Source organism: Trachurus trachurus, assembly GCF_905171665.1.
Source record: "Trachurus trachurus genome assembly, chromosome: 17".
NCBI lineage: Eukaryota > Metazoa > Chordata > Actinopteri > Carangiformes > Carangidae > Trachurus > Trachurus trachurus.
This window is the reverse complement of record NC_139900.1, coordinates 2,872,501-2,895,162: the sequence shown is the minus strand read 5'-3', so window position 1 is coordinate 2,895,162 and position 22,662 is coordinate 2,872,501. Positions and strand designations below refer to the sequence as shown.

At 42.9% G+C, this 22,662-nt stretch overlaps 1 protein-coding gene across 5 annotated transcripts in view; it reads left to right on the top strand.

Moving 5' to 3' along the window:
• The window catches only part of dlg1b (discs large MAGUK scaffold protein 1b), a 118,277-nt gene that overhangs the window by 39,790 nt on the left and 55,825 nt on the right, over window positions 1-22,662 (top strand). For 4 of the 5 annotated variants that reach the window (XM_083991592.1, XM_083991593.1, XM_083991591.1 and 1 more), the window contains exons 4-5: window positions 14,064-14,237; window positions 19,347-19,508. In XM_083991592.1, coding sequence (XP_083847718.1) covers window positions 14,064-14,237; window positions 19,347-19,508 — 336 coding nt within the window. The remainder of the gene's footprint in view (window positions 1-14,063; window positions 14,238-19,346; window positions 19,509-22,662) is intronic. The other variant, XM_083991594.1, reaches the window with a different exon arrangement.

Genomic DNA, 22,662 nt, shown 5'->3' with positions numbered 1-22,662 from the left:
TTTGCTGGTCATGGACTCGCGAGTGAGGCAAGACACGGAAAAAAAAAATGTTGGCGTATCCCTTTAAAGGGATAGTTCAACATTTTGTCAAATTGGCCCATCACCATAATCCCTATAGCTAGTCATAGCAGCAGTAGGTTCGTTCCCTTCAATTGTCGGTGCAAGATATTTTCAGAACGGCGGAGCAGAGCCGTGAGCTGCTCAGAGCTACGCTACGGAGGCTCATTATGGGATTTCTTGGTTTCACCTCATCAAACTCATCAAATACACAATCCAACAACTCCACAACGCTCTGGTGGACAAGTTGTGTATTTGGTGATAGGGATTATGGCAATGGACCAATTTGCCAAAATGTTGAACTATCCCTTTAAAGAAAGAGCGGGAAATAAAACAATCAAAAGAAGAAGTCGGAGGAGCTCCAAGTTGAGTAATCAATAATCAATCAGCTGCTCATTGGTGATTTAATGTCACAGTAAAAACATTCACTTGCCTATCAGGTTGATTGATAACGAATCGATCGAGTGTGAGTGAATATTTGTTGTTAGCCTTGTCGATCAAACCAGTTAGACTTCCCAGAATGCCTCTTGTGTGTGTGTTTTTGTTAGACCCGTGTGTGTGTGTGTGTGTGTGTGTGACAGGAAGTAATCAGATTACTGCCTGGGCTCAGTGTAATCGGAGTATTTCTTTGGCGATGCGTTCAGGCTCGTGTGTCGTTGTGCACTTCTTGAACGCAGCAGAACGTTTCCTGTTAACCAGCTGCTGGCCGGTGCGTTCAGGTGCAGTCGGAACTCAGAGCGTCGTCGACACCTTCCACCGTCTTGTTTTAAAGGGATAGTTCACCCAAAATTGAAATTTCTCATTTCCTCATTATCTCCTCCCCCTCATGTGGACTAAGGGCTGGGAGAAGTTTCAGAGTCCTCCGTGGCTTCTCTGAGTTACAGGGGGTCTCGGCGTAGCAGTGCATGTCCATATGACGGTTGCAAATGGATACCAACTGTCTTCGTAACAAAAAGACACACCAAAAAACATCCAGATACCTCCATGCTGCTCGTATCCGTCCAAATCCCGGAACAATTTCGCATTTCGGGGCTTCAATACAAGAGGGACATTACATACGAGCAGCATGGAGGTATCTGGATGTTTTTTGGTGTGTCTTTTTGTTACAAAGACAGTTGGTATCCATTTGCAACCGTCATATGGACATGCACTGCTACGCCGAGACCCCCTGTAACTCAGAGAAGCCACGGAGGACTCTGAAACTTCTCCCAGCCCTTAGTCCACATGAGGGGGAGGAGATAATGAGTGCAATTTAAATTTTAGGTGAACTATCCCTTTAAAGCCTGAACCAGCTGATGAGCGTGTGAACTAACCTTCCTCTTCTTCCTCTTACTCCTGCTGCTGCTGCCTGTCAGTCACAGCTGAGGGGGAAGAACCGTCGTTGCCGTGTTTACCGTTTGACCTGACGCGACACGATAGGTCGGCACCGGTCTCTGCTCCGCCGCACCGACCAATCACAGGCTGCGTCCGCGTCAGCGCTGGGCCGTGATTGGCCGACGGGAGGAGGAGAGGAGAGGGGGAGGAGGAGGAGGGGGGGCTGTGGGTGGCAGACACGTGCATGTGTGGTCAACATGTGCTCTGCAGGGAAACACCAACCACACACACACACACACACACACACACGGACGACATCATCACCATCACTTCTCATGCTCCAGTTTGATCTGTACCTCTTTTAAAACAATAAATTATATTTAAGCAATATAATACGAAACGACAGAGCGAGATATATTGCTTAAATATAATTTATATTCATATGCTCATATATGATCAATATGAGCGAGCGTATATACTATATCACGGCCTGAAGTGATGTATTGCTTTTATAAAACGGTTACCAATAATGGCAATATGAAAGATATCGTTCCTACAGCGCTCTCAAGCATAAACGATGGGGACTGAGAAATCCCCAGAGTGACCTGTACAGTAGTTCGCTGTGATTGGTTGATTAGTGGGCGTGTAGCGAACTGAAGCTGAGAGTACGTAGAATGTGTTTTATAGAAGAGAAACACACAATCAGAGATGAGACAGTGAATTTGAACTAAGGTGGCATTATAGAGTCCCTCTGGCAAAGAAAAAGATCTACAAGGGCTCCTTTATCCCCAATGCCATTTCTAGAATCAATAAGACACAGTAAAGTAAAGGGGATCTTGAAGTGCAGATGTTTCCTGAATGTATGTATTTTTATTATGTGATCATTGTTGATTTGTGTGTTTTTCTTTTGTGAGTGAGACCAAAGATGAATTTCCTGCCTTGGCGGGATCTAAAATCTATAAATCTAAATTTCAGTATCATCAGAACAGACATGGCGACACACCGAACTTTGGTTCTTTTATGGCACAGACCGAAATGCTTCGGTCATATTGAATATCAAAACAAAACATGCCTCGTCTTTTGGTGCCAAGTTTCGGTTAATCACGTGATCTGGATCTGATAATGCAGCCTGTGATTGGCTGTAACGTTACAGGTGGCTGCAGCGCGTCATAGGGCGACCAAACGTCCTCTTTTACCCGGACATGTCCACTTGTTACGTCCTGTCCAGGTTTTTTTTCCATAAAGAAAACATCTGGTTTTCATTGTTTTTCATGGGACCACTAAGCGTGTGCTTAAATCGGCCGGTGCTTCTCACAGAATACTCCGGTGTTTTGTTTCGTTTGCGGCTCTGCGACGTTGGAGCAGTGTGAATTACAAAATGTATAAAAGTGGTTTTAAGTATTTTCAGATTGCAAAGTTCATCTAAATAAAGTGACTGTAATGTAGTTGTAGCACCTGCCAGGGTCGATCTACCTGTTGACCCTTAGAAAAGATTTGTACCGTAATGTAATTTTCTTTTTGTAAGAAGTAATATTATAAAATTGGTATCGAATAAAGTATCGTTCAGAAACCGGTATCGAAGTGAATGTACCGGTGTTGGTACAGGAAGGGGGGATGGGGTTATACCTGTAATATTCTCAGCTGTCATTCCCACTGTAGGCTGCACAGAGCCTGGTGTGTGTGTGTGGACGGTGACCTCTGACCCCGGAGCAGCCGGTGGGTGGAGGATCAGAGTGTGTGTGGTTGATGAAGCTGCTGTAGCTGCTGTAACTTCTGCTCAGTGACAGTTTGATTACAACTGGTCTTAATTAAGTCCCATTGATCCACCACCACACACTCGATACGCTGTTACCACCGGAGAGGCTTTACTGACCAGTTGGCTGCCAGTTTAAACCGCGCTGTGGTGCAGCCAACAGCTATAATGTCTGGCTGCAGCCTGTAGGACACGGCCAGAGGGCCAGACGGCCAGGTGCTGTCACGTGACCTCATCCCTCCACTTGCCACATCCACAAACTCAAAGTTTTGCTTTGGCGAAGCGGTTTGCATTTTCGCCTGTGGTGTGGTGAATCCGAGTTCGATCCCCGCTGGTTTCACATTCCGAAAAGTTTAGTTTTTTAATTTATATTCTAAGTTTACATTTTGTCAGTTTGATTGAGAAGTGTAATTGTGCCAGTGGTTGGGTTTAGGCAATGAAGAAAGGAGTTGGTTAAGTTTAGTAAAAAGATCAGGTAGGAAAGGAGAGGGGAAAGGCGGGACTTTCCCGGACCTATCCTACGAAAAAAAAAAACCCCGAAGAATTACGATGGCAAGTTACATAGTGAAAATGTACCGGAACGTTTATTGAAGTTCCAATAATTGTTCATTCAATAAATATTCAATAGTAATTCATTCATTCATTACTTACTCTCTCTATCATCTAAATCACCTAAATCTACCGTGTCCGCCATCTTTATGTCGTCCTGGCCGTTTGGCCCTCTGGCCGTGTCCTAGCAGCTACAACAACACATGGAGCCTGGAGGAGACACTCAACCAGAGTTTTCTGTTTCTTTTCTTTTTTTGCATTTTCACAACAAAAACTAGTAAATGAAATATAAAATGTTAAATAAAACAAAACAAGGTTCTGATCCGGTTACTAGGGCTGCAGCCGATATCGAGTACTCGCTCGGCTTGGGCGGCATCAGAGTGCCATTTCACTACTCGCGGATACTTGCGTTGCGTTCACTGGGATCATCCCTATGTTCCCCGGGTCCTATGTTCCCCACTTTGTATGGGACAGGGGAACATAGGACCTTTTTTCTCAAAAAAGGTCCTATGTTCCCCTCTGTGTCCAGACGCTTTTCCCCAAAAGGACCCGGGGAACATGCAATTTTTGGTCCCATACCTGGAAGTGGAGTTGTGACTTGGCATATTTTTGCCTATTTTTGAGTGAGAAGTTGAGTTGTGACTTTGAGTGAAAAGTGTAATTGTCCCATTGGTTGGGTTTAGACAATGAAGAAAGGAGTTGGTTAAGTTTAGTAAAAAGACCAGGTAGAGGCTAGACAGGCCAGATAGATAGAGTCCAGATAAGTAGAGAGAGTCCATCAACCAGCAACAGCGGGGAACATAGGACCCTTTTTTCAGAAAAAGGTCCTATGTTCCCCAGTATGTATTGCAACCGGGGAATATAGGACCCTTTTTGGTAAAAACGGGGAACATAGGACCTTTTTTCAAAAAGAGGGTCCTATGTTCACTTTCTTGTGTTGTGTGCGTTGGGTTGCGTTGCGTTGCGTTTGTCTATGAATATTCTCATTCATCCAGGTCATTGATGAATGCCATGTGTAGGAACTGATGAAGCCCCGTGGATAAGAGGCCAAACGTCTTCCTAGACAAATACAAGTCCAGTTGCCTACGATTCAGTTTGAGAGAGAGAGAGTTGTGTTGCGTTGCATGTGTTGCTGTGTGTGTTTTGCGTACATTGTGTTGGGTTGCGTTGCGTTGTGTTACGTTGCGTTCGCAGGCCGTGGGTTTTTCTCAGCGTTAGTTTAAGGCTGAGTGAATTGAGCAGCAATAAAAAAAACCACAGATTAAAAATATAACACATCTTCTCCTCCTGCTGTTGGATGGTGTGGGTGATTCCTCTGTTCCTCTTCCTCCTCTTCCTCTTCCTCCTCTTCATCACATCCTTGAATCATCCCCCCCCCCCTCACCCCTCCTCCTCCTCCTCCTCCTCCTCCTGCTACATCCGCTCTGTGCTGATGCTCCTATTTATAGCAGCTTTTGGCAGCAGGAGTCGACACTCTGCCTCCTCTTCTCCTCCTCCTCTTCTCCTCTGTGAGAGAGGAGGAAGAAGAGGAGGAGGAGGAGGAGGAGGAGGAAGAGGAGGAGGAAGAAGAGGAGGAGGAGGAAGAGGAGGAGGCGTCTCTCTCTCTCTCCAGTCAGACCGTGTCATCAGTAGAAACCTCCTACATGAATGTTTCCATGTGAGTGTGTGGGCTCAGTGTGAAGGACACGGTGACATGAAGCTGCAGCAGCTCAACCTGGATCAGAGCACGACTCAACACACCAGCTCCTCCTCCTCCTCCTCCTCCTCCTCCTCCTCCTCCTCCTCCTCCTCCTCACATCATATATATATATATATATATATATACATGTATAGTATATACTGCTATCCCTGTAAGGCCTGGCTCAGGGTCAACTCTTTGTACAAATACAACATGAGTGAATACAGCAAAGAAAGTACTGGTAGTAGCTGTCAGAACGAACTTCGCTATCCAAACAGAATTTGAATTACCGTATACTTTCTTCGGACTATAAGCTGCTACTTTTTTTCCTGCCCCAGTGTCGCTCCGTAACCCGTAATCTTTTGTTCATGATGGTTAATACTACACAAACACACGCGCTGTAACATCCTATATGTTATGTAACGCTATGTTTCACACGTTTGTTTTCACTCTGGTCCAAACGCCGCTGACACAGTGTCACGCAGCGTTAGTACGTCATGTTGTACGTCAAGTTAAAGGGACATTGTGTAACTTCTTCTGTTATCTATTCACGAAAATCGATTATTTGGTTACGTGCAGTGGCTGTCGTCCGTCTGCCTTAAGCCCGATTTCACATGAATGCAGCATGAAAAATACAACTGAGTAATTCCTACACAATGTACCTTTAAAGGCTAAACTTAAACAACAGAGACACGAGTACGAGGGTTTTTTGCAGCGCTGCTCATTTGGCACAGATGTGGACAGATGTGAAGCTTCTCTGTCTCTCTGCTTCTTTGTGGTCGTCGTTTCCCTCCGAGTGTCGTCGTGACGACCGTGGTGGCCCTGCAGCCTCCTGATGCTTCTCCATCTGCTGCATCTCCAGCTGTTGAACAGTTGAACATGGTTGTAGGCAGAGAGGAGGTGAAGAACATGTGGTCGGTCGGCAGGTGACCAATCAGTGACTCTCTTGAGTTTGAGGCTAAAGGTCGAAGGTCAAATTGAAATTTCTCTCATGATCTCCTCCCCCTCATGTGGACTAAGGGCTGGGAGAAGTTTCAGAGTCCTCCGTGGCTTCTCTGAGTTACAGGGGGTCTCGGCGTAGCAGTGCATGTTCATATGACGGTTGCAAATGGATACCAACTGTCTTCGTAACAAAAAGACACACCAAAAAACATCCAAATACCTCCATGCTGCTGGTATGTAATGTCCGTCTTGAGAAATTGTCCCGAAAAAAATTTAATAAGTCTATATTTCAAGCTTGTTTGTATAGCGGAAGCTTCTCGAAGCTCCTCTTCCTGGTTCGTCAAATTTGGACGAACCGGGAAGGTATTTAATTTTTTTCGGGACAATTTCGCATTTCGGGGCTTCAATTTAGTCAACACTTTTTAAATGAAGGGAAACGGGCTCCAGGAGGCGGTGGCTGGAGTTTGACCTGGGGATGATCGATACCATTTTTTTTTTCGGACCGAGTACGAGTAGGAGTAATCACTCTTGAGTACTCACCGATAGTGTTGGGCGATTTTGACATTCTCAGATCGTTGATTTGTGTCACGTTGGAACGTCAGTTTCCACCTTCGATTGTTCTCATTTTTAAAATAATTTGAATTCTGTTTGAACAGCAGAGTTCGTTCTGACAGACCTACTGTACATCAGACCAGGTGCTTCTTTCTGTGGCCGGGTTCAGACTTCTCTGCTCCACTTGTAGTCCAGTCATTTTATGAGAAAAGGTTAAACAAATTGCAACAGAAGCAAACTCATCTGATTTTGTATCCTCAACATGTCCTGAGTGAGGGAAAAAAAGCCCCGAAGAATCCCATTAGGGGAAAGTTTCGAAAAACACCCAAACGTATCCCATTTATACGCATATTAAAAATAAAATTCACGGGAATAGGGTAAAATTTTTAACCTTTAGATATCTCCATGAAAATTACTGAGTTGATTACTTACATTAAGACAAACAAAAAATGTATTACAAGTTTTTTGAAATTCTTTGTTAACATGAGCAAATTTGCATAAATGTGTATACATTTGCATAAATTGCACCGTTTTGATGGCACATGTATGAAGTTGCTGTGGTGGTACCGGCATGAAAATTGGAATGAGTTGACTCCATCGGTCAACCAACACGAAACCACTTTAAATTTCAAGATGACTGCAATTTTTCAAGACAGCCACATAGATATCTAAAGGTTAAAAATTTTACCCTATACACGTGAATTTTTTTTTTATATGCGTATAAATGGGATATGTTTGGGTGTTTTTCTAAACTTTCCCCTAATGGGATTCTTCGGGGCTTTTTTTCCCTCACTCAGGACATGTTGAGGATACAAAATCAGTTGAGTTTGCTTCTGTTGCAATTTGTTTAACGTTGACCCCTTTTTTGGCCTAAAATTACTGGACTATTGGTGTTGTGAAGCTTGCTCCATGCATTGTCCAGTTTGAGTTGGATTAAGGCGTAAACATGCAGAAGAAAACCAGTTTCCGATCACATCATCATCTGGGTGTCTTAGTCCGGTCTGAGTCGTTTACATGAACTGTAGTCGTCCAATTAGAGACGAAGAGATGAAGGACATAATTTGTTTTCTTCAGCTGTGATGTCAACGTACTGATTGATCTTCACTCCAGTGTAATCTGCCTCCGTCCCCGTGTTAATCTGTGACCTCTGACCTCTGTGGAGCCGTCGGTGATTTAAAAGCAGGACCGACGACGACGTGGTGGTGGATAATTCCTGCAGCTCAGTGTCAGGACGTTGTCATGAGACACAGTGGACCAGGTCTGAGTCTGAATCTCTGAAAAGAGTCAGTAGGTCTCCAGGTGTGGTGTCTCCTCCTCTGTGTCTCTAACCCTCCTCTCCTCCATGTGCATCATCTGTTTCCAACAACGAAGCCGGTGAGAAATCAATCCATGGAGCGGTGGATAAGGTTATTTATCATCTATCATGTTACCATGTGTATATCTGTGTAGTCTTATCTGTCATCAACAAGAGGTTACGGGTTACAGGTTAGCGCGTTACGTTTGTGTGGCGGTGTCGCCATGGAGACGAGAGCTGGGACACCGGGTCGGAGGCTCTGATCTTACAAGGTTGGTTTTCAGCCAAGAGACGCTCCATTCTCCCTGGAACTAGTTACTAGTCATTGGTTTCAATGGTTCTCAAACCAATCGTTCTTTTTCATTTATTTATTTTTTTTTAGAAATGTGACCACTATTTCCAGATTTTTCTTTTTTTCTTTTTACCAGTTTCTTTAGAATTGTTTTTGAGAAATTGTACCACTTTTTTCTAGAAAATATTTGACTTTTTTCTAATAGAAATGTAACCACTTTTTCTAGATTTTTACCAATTTTTTTCTAGAATTCTTTAAAAAAAAACGTTTTGAAAATTGTACCAGTTTTTTGAGATTTTTTTATATTTTCCTATTTTTTTTTTTTTTAGAATTCTTACCACTTTTTTCTAGAATTGTTTTAAAAACTTATTTTTTTTGAAATTTTTTATCACTTTTTTCTAAAAAAGTATTTTTTTTCCAGAATTTTCTCAACAATATTTCCACAAATATTGGCCGTTGGCCCTAATTTGAACATATACATTGACTTAAAAAACTGGAACTGGAACTAGTTACAAGTCATTGGTTTAACCAACACTACAGTAGTACTCTGGAGCTGGAGACAAGGGACACATGGAGCTGAGTTAAGGTGGAAATCCTCCTTAAAGTTCCTCCTTAAATCTGATAGTTTATAGTTCACATGCAGAGTCTGAGACGCCTGAGACTCACATCAGAGGATTAAAAGTAAAAAATTAGATGAATAATGATGAAAAGAATTTAAAAAGCAGCAACAATAAGAGCAGATGAAGTTCCAGTTTGTTGTGTGGAGACGATGAGGGTCGGTAGCGTCACAGCAGCATCTCTGTATCTGTATATTACAGTTTTTCTCTATTGGTTTGGCTCAATTCTTGAAACAGAAATTACATTCTCAAAATAACATGGACAAATCTCCAAACCACCTTGCAAATGTTCACAACAGAATGGCATTTCTCATTGATTTCATCAAATTGCAAATGTCTTAGTACATGTCTCAAGTGTCTTAGTGCATCTTTGCAAATGGTTATGTACAAGTACCCTAGAGTTAGCACAATGAGCATACATTTAGCACATTTTCCAAATGAATAGATCTTGCTGATCTAAGCTGATTAGTTGATTCTCAGTCTAATGGTTGCTCTCTCCAAAACATGTCAGCATGATTTCACTGTGTAAATCATCATATGCACAATAGTCTGTTCAACTGTCAAAATTAGTCAACATACTGTAGGCTAATACCATGAAAACCATATGAATTTCTTGCAGCATTTCATAAATTCATGACAGTAATTGACAGTCAGGTGAAATTAGAACTTGACTAACGAAGGAGGAGTTCCTACATCTCAGATGACCAATCAATCAGCTGTTTAGCTACCTGACTGGTGCTGTCTATGATTGTGAATGCTGCCAAACGCGTATATATAGGGCTAGGGCCTGTACCTTTTGCAGTATAAACATGGAGGTACCTGGCCAAGAAAATTATCATGAGCAACTCCCTGCTCAAGGAAGAGGAAGAGGAGGAAGAAGAAGAAGAGGAGGAGGAGTGCGGATGCGTGGTGGAATAGGCGGAAGAGGCCGAGGAGCAAGAAGACACAGAGTTGTGCCTGATGAAATTCGGGCCACAATTATAGACCACGCAAGGGAAAATATCCGCTGTGATGTTGATGAAAATATGTGGCCAATCAGAGCGCAGCGTATGGATGGTCAGGAGGATGAAGATGGTGGCCAGGAGACAGAGGGTGATGACAGTGATGACCAGTGAAAATGTCTCTACTCGTGAAACTTTGTTTACTGCACCAAAGGCTTGGTGTTTTTTTTTTGTGTTCATATTTCATACATGTACAGAGAACTGTAGGCCTATACATTTTGATTTTACAGTACATAATCTTGAGTTACTTTGTGTAGGCTATATGTGAATAGAAATGGTTACAATTTCCTTGACAATATGAGTGCAGTGTGTGTGATGTCAAACTTTGGAGGCTGCTCTTACTGTAAAGTCCTTTTCTTAGGTTTTATACGTCTCTGCCATAGTGACAAAACATCTAAGCATTTTGACTTGCAGTGCTCACAGAATGCCACAGGGATGATGCATTTTGGGGGCACTGACTACTTACATGAGAAAGAAGTTTGGTTTTGACACATAAGTAAACTGTTTTGGGAGAGATATGAGGTTCTGCAGCTCATCCATGGTGTTATGCTGAACCATCCAGTTTATTTTTGGTAAAAGCACTAAGTGAATGCAAATGAGCCAAAAGCAATTGAGAAAGATCTTTGCCATTTTGATGGTACTGACACTTTACATGGTAAAGGAATCTAGTTTTGAAGCATGTGTGAACAGTTTTGGGAGAGATATGCGCTTTTGCTAGTGAGCTGTTGTGCAGAACTGTAAGACTGTTTGGCCAAATGGTCTTATAGTTTTAAGAATGTAATTTCTGTTTCAAGAAATGAGCCAAACCAACAGAGAAAAACTGTAATATAACACATATAGAAACACACCGTGCTGATGCTCAGGCCTCCACCCACACACACACACACACTGAGCTCCACCTGTGAAGTGTGTGGTGTGTGTGTGTGTGTGTGTGTGTGTGTGTGTGTGTGTGTGTGTGACGTTCGAGTGCTGCTGGGTCAGATTCACACCTCGGACTGCGTGGGCCGGTTCTGTCTGGTTCTGTCTGGCGTCCTCCATGAATCAACAGCCAACTGTTCCAGCGGCTCTCCGCCCCCGCGAGGAGCCGCTGAGCCGTGATTGGTCGACAGGTTTAGGCCTCGATGGGAATTTAAAGGGATAGTTCACCCAAAATTCAAATTTCACTCATTATCTCCTCCCCCTCATGTGGACTAAGGGCTGGGAGAAGTTTCAGAGTCCTCCGTGGCTTCTCTGAGTTACAGGGGGGCTCCGCGCAGCAGTATTTGTCCATATAATGGTTGTCAATAGATACCAACTTTCTTCGTAACAAAAAGACACACCAAAAAACATCCATATACCTCCATGCTGCTCGTATGTAATGTCCGTCTTGTATTGAAGCCCCGAAATGTGAAATTGTCCCGAAAAAAATTAAATAAGTCTATATTTCAAGCTTGTTTTGTAGCGGAAGCTTCTCAAAGCTCGTCTTCCCGGTTCGTCCAAATATGACGAAGCATGGGGGTATTTGGATGTTTTTTGGTCTGTCTTTTTGTTATGAAGACAGTTGGTATCCATTTGCAACCGTTATATAGACAAATTCTGCTGCACGGAGCCCCCTGTAACTCAGAGAAGCCACGGAGGACTCTGAAACTTCTCCCAGCCCTTAGTCCACATGAGGGGGAGGAGATAATGAGTGAAATTTGGAGTTCGAGCGCCACCTGCAGGTGAAGCTCAGACCTTCACCTGTCAATCAATCAATCAATCAATCAATCAATCAATCAATCAATCAATCAATCAATCAATCAATCAACTGATCTTGTCAGTTATTGGTCAGTGTCAGTCAAGGTTATTATAGGTTTAAAGTGTTCATTAGTTATGGTCACGGGGCAGGTACACCGGGCCCTAGCTGCAGGGGCCAGTGCCCGCGTTGTAGGACAATATCAAAACGTGCGGTTCGATCGGGATCGGTATGCTATTACTTTTCTCAACAGTTAACAAATTTTTTGCGACGTAAGTCTACTGCTCAGGCATACTTTCACGTAGAGACTCCATTTAAACTTTAAACAGTAGACACAAGTCTTGTGTATTGTCGTATTACTCCACGTTTTGATAGGTCATATAGTTTTTGATCAATCCCTGATCAATGACCATGATCATTTTTGGAGAAATTATGAGATTATAATGGGTGTGTATAGCACGGAATGTTCCTGTCAGAGTGGGTGACATCATCGGTTAGAGTGGGAGAAGTTGTCTGAAATCGTCTGAAACTTTTCTCTTTCCACGCTCCTCCTGGACACAATTTATTCTCTACACACATGATTTTTTCCAAATTTGTAGACAAACTTGTTCCCTCTCTCACAATGTGCTCAAAATATCTAAGAGATGTACAGCATTTGAATTGTCAGCCTCTGAGTGCGGCCACGTCTGTCTCTGCTCCTCATTGACTCCAATACAAAGATTTTCTGAGAGAAGCAGAATGGACCCCTGTTTTAAAATCGCACATTTCCGCAAAATATTTACTGTAGAAACACCAAAATCACACCAAATTGTTCAGGAAGTCCTTGTACACGCTCACGGTCTGGGTTTTTTCTGATAGGAGTTACCGTTTTGTCAGAATAAGCCCAAATGTGAGACTACATTACCCGTGATCCTCAGCAGCCTCACGACAAAACACACTGAAGCTGCATGTTGTGTGTGTGTGTCTGTGTGTGTCATACAGCAGGACAAGGCTGGTGAATGAAGCTCTGTGATTGGAGGGTTTTTTTTACCAGCTGAAATGCATCCTGGGTAATGTAGTCCAGATGTTTGTGTGTTCATCAAAGCGAGAACAACCAGATTTTAAAGACTTAAATTGTAACTAAGCCACTCTAAACTTTATTGGATGATGCTGCCGGTGACCTGGTGGTGTTGCTGTTTATCCTTACTCTTCTCTTTTTTCTATCACTTTTTATTGTTGGATTTTATTCTTTTGTATTATCTCAGTGGTTAAGAGGATTCAAGGGGTTCCCAACTTCTTCTTGAAATTTTGCCACATTTTACCACTTCAGTGTTTCCCACAGGTTTGCAAGGAGACTGTGGTGGTAGCGGATCGTCCGCCGGGGGGGGGGGGGCTTAATAGAAAAAAAAAGCAGAATCAATTTGTGGCGCTTGGTCTTGGTTCTGTGGCGCTGGGCCACACATTGGTCTATGAATGGGAATCACTGCACTTTTTTTTTACCACTTTTTTACCACGTTTTACCACAAAGGAAACTTTCTTCAGTCTCAGAACAAATATTTGTGTATTTCTGGTGTTTGCTTCTGGTGTTTTTGTCCAATGGGGGTCTGTGGTCTAATTTGTGTTGATGTTGGGTCATTGATGTAAAGAAGTAGGGCGGCTGACCCAAAAAAATCTTCCTTTTTTCCTTTTTGACACCGGTTCTCATCGGCAATTGTTACATTAAAATGAGTAGACGACTTGGCATCCTGGAAACCTGCCTGATTTTGGAAATTTTAATTGAAGCTTCTACCTCCTTTCTTTCTTTCTTTCTTTCTTTCTTTCTTTCTTTCTTTCTTTCTTTCTTTCTTTCTTTCTTTCTTTCTACCACTCTCTGTATATCTCTCTCTTTCCATTTATCCAGCCCAATTTCTTTCCTTCTTTCTTACTTCCCCTCTGTCTCTTTCATTCATTCTCTATTCTCTTTTTCTTACTTTTTTCTTTCTCTATCTACCCTTCTCTCTGTGTCTTTTTCTTTCTTTCTTTCTTTCTTTCTTTCTTTCTTTCTTTCTTTCTTTCTTTCTTTCTTTCTTTCTTTCTTTCTTTCTTTCTTTCTTTCTTTCTTTCTTTCTTTCAACAATGTTTCCAGCTCATTCAGCATTGCTTTCAGCATTCACACCATTTCCATTCTTGGAAAAGCTTTTTCTAGTTTAAGTTACATTTCCTGTCTGAATGAGTGTTTTTGTGTTTGTTTGTTGTGGGCTGCTGACAGCTGGTCGACTTCAGTCTTATAAAGTATTGAAACAGTTTTATTTGAACCTGTTTTTGTGTTTTCCTTGTTGCAGAAGTACCGGCAACACGATGAGGACTCGTCCCCCCAGGACCAGAGCTCCCCCCAGCTGACGGAGGAGGGGGGCGGGGGCGGGGGGGCGGAGCTGGTCCAGGTGGCCGAGAAGAACCTGTCGCAGATCGAGAACGTCCACGGATACGTCACCCACGCCCACATCTCACCCATGAAGGTAGGGGGGCGGAGCTTCTGCTGCGCTCAGACCAGTCGGGACGAAACACGACCAGAACAACCACAAACATGTTGCACCGGGAAAAAATTCTGAATTCAAAGTAACTTAAAGGGATAGTTCACCCAAAATTCAAATTTCACTCATTATCTATTCACCCTCATGTGGACTAAGGGCTGGGAGAAGTTTCAGAGTCCTCCGTGGCTTCTCTGAGTTACGGGGGGGTCCGTGCAGCAGTATTTGTCCATATAATGGTTGTCAATGGATACCAACTTTCTTTGTCCAAAAAGACACACCAAAAAACATCCAAATACCTCCATAGTGCTCGTCTGTAATGTCCCTCTTGTATTGAAGCCCCAACATTGTTCCGCCGGTCGCGTGATTTGCACTGACCGGCGGGAAGAGCAGTGAACTGAGACACTGGGAGCTTCCGCTACAAACAAGCTTAAAATATAGACTTATTTCATTTTTTCTTGGAGCAATTTCTCATGTCGGGGCTTCAATACCAGAAGGACATTACATACGAGCAGTATGGAGGTATATGGATGTTTTTTGGTGTGTCTTTTTGGATGAAGAAAGTTGGTATCCATTGACAACAATTATATGGACAAATACTGCTATGCTGACCCCCCCGTAACTCAGAGAAGGAACGGAGGACTCTGAAAATTCTCACAGCCCTTAGTCCGACATGAGAGTAAGTAGATAATGAGTGAAATTTGAATTTTGGGTGAACTATCCCTTTAAATTCATATAGCGACTTTTAATAAACCCAAGGTCGTTTATAAATAAATAAATAAATCAAATAATCATGTAGCTAAGGCTTAAAAACATTAAAAAAGGGCACAAAAAAGAAAGTTTTAATGTATTTTGGCATTTAATCACATTGTAATCGATGTTTTACCGTTACACAACTGATTCTCAGAGTCCCAAGTTGTCTTGAACGCAGCATTAAACCGGTCCACAGCATCTTCATCTCCCCACTCTCAGTATCCATGACGACAAACAGCCCCTCCCCTCCTGAGAGACACCTGTGTATCTGTTTATATAGTATATATGTATGTGTATATGTATGTGGGGGATATATTTATGTTTCTGGATGTTTAACATGTCACACACTCGCTGCTGCTTCTCCACGTTGTTGTTGCAGCTGCTCATACACGTTGTTCCTCATACCTGTCTGCTGCCATGACGACGGCATCACACACACACATACACACACACACACACACACACACACACACACACACACACACACACACACACACCCCCCTCCAGTCACATCCCTCTGGTCCCGGCAGGTGAAACTCTCTCTGGTGACGTTCAGAACCAAACAAAACTAAACTACGACCAATCACAGCAAATTATGTGAATTGACAGACAGAGGTCAGAGGTCAGAGGTCAAAGGTCGAACCGGTGAAATCAGAGGCTGTGTCCGAAATCACCCCCTACTCACTATATAGTGACCGCGCCATTTTGTAGTGGTGTCGCGGCTTCCACAGACTCCCACAACAAACGTCAGAGCAAATTTCCTAACAAGCGTTATAAACTGACCACAGACTCTGGATAGCGAGGCTAATTTCTGTTAGCCCGTCTATGGTGTTTTACATTATACGTTAGCATTAAGCTAGCGGGCTTTATGCTTAGTTGTGACTTAGTGTGGCTGTGTGTGTTTTGAACATTGTTTCAAACTATGTGGGTTTGATTGAACATCTTTGATGCTTAAATATATATATATTACCGCTTAATATATTGCTTTACTCCTCTACACCGGCCGTTGCCATGGTTGTATCCATGGTAATTTTGGAATGGACTAGCTCCTTCATTAAGATCCATTTCTTCTTATTCACTTTTTAAAAAGCAGTTAAAAACACATCTCAACTTCTCCTGAATTTCCCGCTCTTTCCTCCCTCTCTTTCGCTCTCTCCATATCCCACATCCTCACTCTGTCCTTTTTATGAGTTTAATTAATTAATTTTTTGTATATTATCTCTATTGTCTTTATTTGTTACCGAATCACTTTGCACTTTATTTCTTTATTTTTTCCTCATTTCTGTTCTTTTTTGCTCATATAACTCGGTCACATGACTCTGGTTCCTCCAAGCTGCCACTCTGTGTGTGTGTGTGTGTGTGTGTGTGTGTGTGTGTGTGTGTGTGTGTGTGTGTGTGTGTGTGTGTGTGTGTGTGTGTGTGTGTGTGTGTGTGTGTGTGTGTGTGTGTGTTACATCAGCTCAGTGTGTTCATGCGTGTGTGCTGTGTGACGCTCTCTACAGTTTGAGACAAGTTGCATCGTGGGAGATGTAGTGCTCTGCTGCTCAGATTTGGACTTTCTCTTTTAAACCCAGTTTTTTTAAATTATTTTTTTAAAGCGTTTTATTCATTTTTCTTCTTTTCTTTTTGTTTCTACATAATTAACAAAGCAAGTTTCTAAAATGGAAACTTGGGAAAGTAAAAAATAAAGTAAATAGATCATTATAAGAATAGTGTGGCACACCAAACTCCCGGTTGTTTTAAGATGTGTACTATGAACAAATATAAAACAGTGCTAATGAAGTAAAAACAGAGAATAAAGCAGGTGTTGTGTAGCTGTGTAGTTGTGTAGTTGTGTAGTGTGAAGGAGTCTCTTCCTGTCAGACTGTGGCTCCGTGGAGCTGCAGCGCCGCCCGGTGGACACACGGCACAACTACACTCAGACTGACTCAGTGTTACAGAGTTACAGCTGCTTATTGATCACAACCTGATAGATATGATATAATATATTGATCATGATACTGATAGTGATATTGATCCTAAAGCTGATCACACACCGACCTGAGACATGAGACCAGTCACAACCCAGTCTGCTCTGTGTCCACGGCAACCAGCTCTGTCCACACCTCCTCCTCCGTCCTCCTCTTCTGTCCTCTTCTGTCCTCCTCTTCGCTCTTCTGTTCTCTTTAGTCCTCCTCTTCTATCCTCCTCTGTCCTTTTCTGTCCTCCCCTGTCCTCTTTAGTCCTCCTCTTCTGTCCTCCGCTTTCTTCCTCTGTCCTCCTCTTCTCTCCTCTTCTCTCCTTCTTTGTCCTCCTCTATCATCTACTTCTCTCCTCCTCCATCCTCCTCTGTCCTCTTCTCTCCTCCACTTTCCTCCCCTGTCCTCTTTAGTCCTCCTCTTCTCTCCTCCTCTGTCCTTCTCTTAGTCCTCCCCTGTCCTCCTCTTCTCTCCTCCCCTGTCCTCCTCTTCTCTCCTCCTCTGTCCTCTTCTGCCCTTCTTCTGTCCTCATCTCTCCTCTTTAGTCCTCCTCTTCTCTCCTCCCCTGTCCTCCTCTGTCCTCCTCTTCTCTCCTCCTCTGTTCTCTTTAGTCCTCCTCTTCTCTCTTCTGTTCTCTTTAGTCCTCCTCTTCTCTCCTCCCCTGTCCTCCTCTGTCCTCTTTTTTCCTCCTCCGTCCTCCTTTGTCCTCCTCTGTCCTTCTCTTCTCTCTTCTGTTCTCTTTAGTCCTCCTCTTCTCTCCTCCCCTGTCCTCCTCTGTCCTCTTTTTTCCTCCTCCGTCCTCCTTTGTCCTCCTCTGTCCTTCTCTTCTCTTCTCTCTTCTGTTCTATTTAGTCCTCCTCTTCTCTCCTCCTCTTCTCTCTTCTCTCCTCTTTAGTCCTCCTCTTCTCTCTTCTCTCCTCTTTAGTCCTCCTCTTCTCTCTTCTCTCCTCTTTAGTCCTCCTCTTCTCTCCCCCTCTGTCCTCTTCCGTCCTCCTCTGTCCTCCACTTTCCTCCCCTGTCCTCCTTCTGTCCTCCTCCGTCCTCCTCTGTCCTCCTCTTCTCTCTTCTGTCCTCTTTAGTCCTTGTCTTCTCTCCTCCTCTGTCCTTTTCTGTCCTCCCCTGTCCTCTTCTCTTCTCTTTAGTCCTCCTCTTCTCTCCTCCCCTGTCTTCCTCTGTCCTCCCTCATCCTCTTCTGTCCTCCTCTGTTCTCTTTAGTCCTCCCCTTCTGTCTTCTTCTGTCCTCCTCCTCTCACTCAGACTGAACTCTGTATTACAGACTGTCTCTCTTCACTCTGTCGTCCTCTGTCCTTCTGTCCTTTGATAAGTGCTACCCCCCCCCCCCCCCCCCCCCCCCCCCACCCCTCCCTTAACTCTCTGTATTAAAGCTGATGTGATGTCACAGGTCAGGTGACTTCCTGTGTGTAGATGTGTTGTTGTTGTTGTTCTGCAGATCCAAAGCAGCACCAAGTGCGTTGGATCAATCCGCCGCTGAAATAAGACGAATCTCCTTGTTGTTTACAACTACTTCCTGGTAGAAAACCAGCATGAGAACAATAGTGACGGACGAGAGTTTCACTATATTTATCTCATTTTTCATGTCACTATATCACCGTTTAGACTAATCTGATGTTTGTAAAGTTTATAAAACCAATGATTGGACAAACATTACTATTTATGTGTGCACATTTTTGTAATTAGTCATGGTTATCATAGATTAGCTGGGCTAACGGTTAGCTACCTGTTTAACTTTAATAACTCAGTGACTCAATAAACGCTCCATGAAAAAATATTTTCTCCAGCGGATATCTGAGTTCCAACATGACTGAGCTAACTGGAGTAGTTTCATGTCGTGTCCCACAACGGGAGGGTTTTAAGTTAAAACCCTCCTGTTGTGGGACACGACATGAAACTACTCCAGTCAGCTGACGTCCTGCTGTTAGCTTAGCTACCGCCGTTAGTTTAGCTACCGTTAGCTTAGCTACCGTTAGCTGTCCCTGTCAGCTGAGCCACTGATGCTTTCTAGACACCGTGATTCCCCCCAAACTGAATAAATACAACACATAGCAACACAAAACACACACACAGAAATAGTAATGTTTCTTCAATCATTTCAGATTTGTCTAAACGGTGATAGGGCGTGAAAAATATGATATATAGCTAAACTCTCGTTTGTTACTATTGATCTCATTCAAATTACAGCTGGTTTTCTACCAGGAAGTAGAATGTAAACAACAAGGAGATTCGGTCTATTTAGGAATCTTTATGATCAATTAATTGTGGCGTTTAATACCACGATTAATTGTGAAAACAAGTAATCGTGACATCCCTACTCTGAACTGAACCTGAGGTGAAGATCTGACCTGAGCCACTCCCCCCCCCCCTGTAGGTAGCGTCTCTGGAGTGCATCTTTGACGGCTCTGCAGCGTTAGGACAGCACCGCCCGGAGCTCCCTTCCCCTTCTTCGTCCTCCGTCCTCTACCCCCACGGAGACAGAGAGGAGGACAGCCCCACCCCCTCCTGCTCCTCCAACCCCTACCCCCCGATCCAGGTAACACCACCACCTCCACCACCTCCTCCACCCCCCACTCCTCCACTCCCCACTCCGCCTCCCATCCCATCCTGCTGCACTGGTAACATGCCAAGCTGAACTCATTTCCCTTCCACACCTGTTCACAACGTCACAGACTCAGCGAGGTGATGAAGTGTTTTAATATTCCTCATTTCCATCAAGGAAAATCAGATTGTTTCGGTATCGGTGAACGAGTACATGATCTGAACATCTCCAGACACCTTCACACTGTTGTTGTTTGTTTTATTGTGCTGAAGTTGGAAGGACGTCAGGTCTGGTCAGTGTGTGGTCCATCGGTCTGGTTCTGTTAATGCTGATTTGTTTATACGAGCAGTGATTGATTGATTGATTGATTGATTGATTGATTGATTGATTGATTGATTGATTGATTGATTGATTGATTGATTGATTGGTTGATTGGTTGATTGGTTGAATATTTAAAGCTGACCTCTCCAGGTGTGGTGTCTCCTCCTCTGTGTCTCTAACCCTCCTCTCCTCCATGTACATTTGTTTCCAACAACGAAGCCGGTGAGAAATCAATCCATGGAGCGGTGGATAAGGTTATTTATCATCTACCATATTACCATGTGTATATCTGTGTCTCATTTCTAGTCAAAACTAATCTCTTTCCGCTTAAACAAAGACTCATCACCTAAAAAAACATTTTCACTTGTTTTAAACAAATTTTTATTTGAAATAAGTAGAAAATTCTGCGAGTGAAAGTTTTTTGAGCTTGTAATAAGAAAAACAAACTTGCTCCACTATCAGATTTTTCTACCAAGTTCAGTGTCTAAAACAAGCTACTTTTTATGTGATGAGTCTTATTTTAAGAATAATTAGATTTGTTTTGACTAGAAATGACAGGTTGGTTGGTTGGTTGGTTGGTTGGTTGGTTGGTTGGTTGATTGATGGGTTGGTTGATTGGTTGGTTGGTTGATGGGTTGGTTGATTGATTGGTTGGTTGATTGGTTGGTTAATTGGTTGGTTGGTTGATTGGTTGGTTGGTTGATGGGTTGGTTGGTTGGTTGGTTGGTTGGTTGGTTGGTTGGTTGGTTGGTTGGTTGGTTGGTTGGTTGATGGGTTGGTTGATGGGTTGGTTGATGGGTTGGTTGGTTGGTTGGTTGGTTGGTTGGTTGGTTGATTGGCTGGTTGGTTGGTTGGTTGGTTGATTGGCTGGTTGGTTGGTTGGTTGGTTGATTGGCTGGTTGGTTGGTTGGTTGATTGATTGGTTGTTCAGTGAGCAAGACCTCCACCTCTTCTTCTTCTTCGTCTTCCTCTGTGTGTCCTCCATGTTCGATGTGACGTCAGCAGCAGCAGCGTTTATCTCCGTCTCCTCCACCGCCTTATCGCTCTGAACGGAGGACGGACTGCACGAATTTAAATGTAAGCGTGTCATTTTTAATAATAAAAAAAAAAGCAAAACAAAACAAAAAAACGATTAAAATAAACGCAAACATTTGGTATAGATAAGAATTTATGACCTGAATATTTCAGACATTTCCCCTGGGGATTAATCATTGGTCCTTGATACTTGAAATGTTTGATGTAAACAATGAGTAATGTAATTACATTTTGACTATATTTGATTTTACACATTCATAGTGTTGTGAAATTAATTAGTGCATAATAATCGTGATAATCGTAACACCGTGATTATTCCTCTGACAATAATCGTACCAAGAAAATGTATAATCGTGACATCCCTACTTCCACCGCCTCTCGCTTTGCTCTCCTGGGCAGCGCCATGGCAACGCAGGAGATGAATGCCGACAAAGAAAATCCTGACGGCAGGAAAATGGAGGAGGAGGAGGGGGGGGTTGAACCTACAGAGAAGGACAAGGACAGATTTAGTGAAGTGATGCTCCTCCATCCCATCGTCTCATCGTCTCTGCTGCTGTTACACACTTCATTCCCAACTGCATCAGCAGCAAGGCATGCTGGGAGAGGAGAGGGCAGCCGGGGAGGGCTATTTATAGCCAGCACAGATCCAGCGGTTGGTCATCTGGGAAAATCTGGGAAATCATGGATGATCAAGGAAGAGGGAAACCTGGAACCATCAGGGTGGAGGAGGAGGGATCTGGTGGTTTCTGTGACCACAACTCTGCCCAAAGTTGAAAAACTGCTTGAACAACCGTTGAAGGATGCAAAGGACAACTCACTTCTTCTTTTATTTTCTTGAAAATGGTTTTGGGTTCGATGGATTCAATGGACATAAACAGAATCATGGAATAGGTTGATAACCTTGAAGATAAACAGAAAAGACACAAGTGCATTAGTCTCAAATAAACACCAAGAAACACTTTCCCTCAAAGTTTTTCGAAAAAATAAATGTACATGATGATGATGAGTGTTGTTTGTGACCACAACTCTGCCCAAAGTTGAAAAACAGCTTGATCAACTGTAGAAGGATGCAGTTCTTCTTATTCTTTGATTTGATTTTCTTGAAGATGGTTTTGGGTTTGATGGATTCAATGGACATAAATAGCATTATTCTATTTATGTCCATTGAATCCATCAAACCCAAAACCATCTTCAAGAAAATCAAATCAAAGAATAATAGGCTGATAACCTTGAAGATAAACAGAAAAGACATGAGTGCATTAGTCTCAAATAAACACCAAGAAACACTTTCCCTCAAAGTTTTTCTAAGAGATAAATGTTAACGTTACTTGATTCTCAAATAAACAAAGTCATTCAAATGATGATTGGTTGGTGGGTCAAACCTCCTTCAGAGTTTCCTCTTGCAGGTTTGAACTAGAGATGCACATCTTGAATTGTTTGTTCAATAAATAACTGTTAACCAATAAGATTAAAATGCTCTGTTGAGTGTCTGTGACGAGGTTTGTGCCTATCTGCAACCTCGATTCTCTATCGGTGATTGGGAGGACAACGCATATTCTTTCAAATGTTTCTTGCTGTTACGCATACGCACACATTAATGCTCAGATGACGGTTAAATCTTCACATTTTGAACTCTTTTTAAACAAAGTGCAGCCAAACACCAGACTAAAGAGAGGAATAACATAAAAAATGAACCGATAGTATTAGTCAGTTAAAGTTCTTTTTATCGGTTAACGGGTTAAACGGTTAATCGTGAGCATCCCTCGTCTGAACTCCTCCACCTTCTCCACCC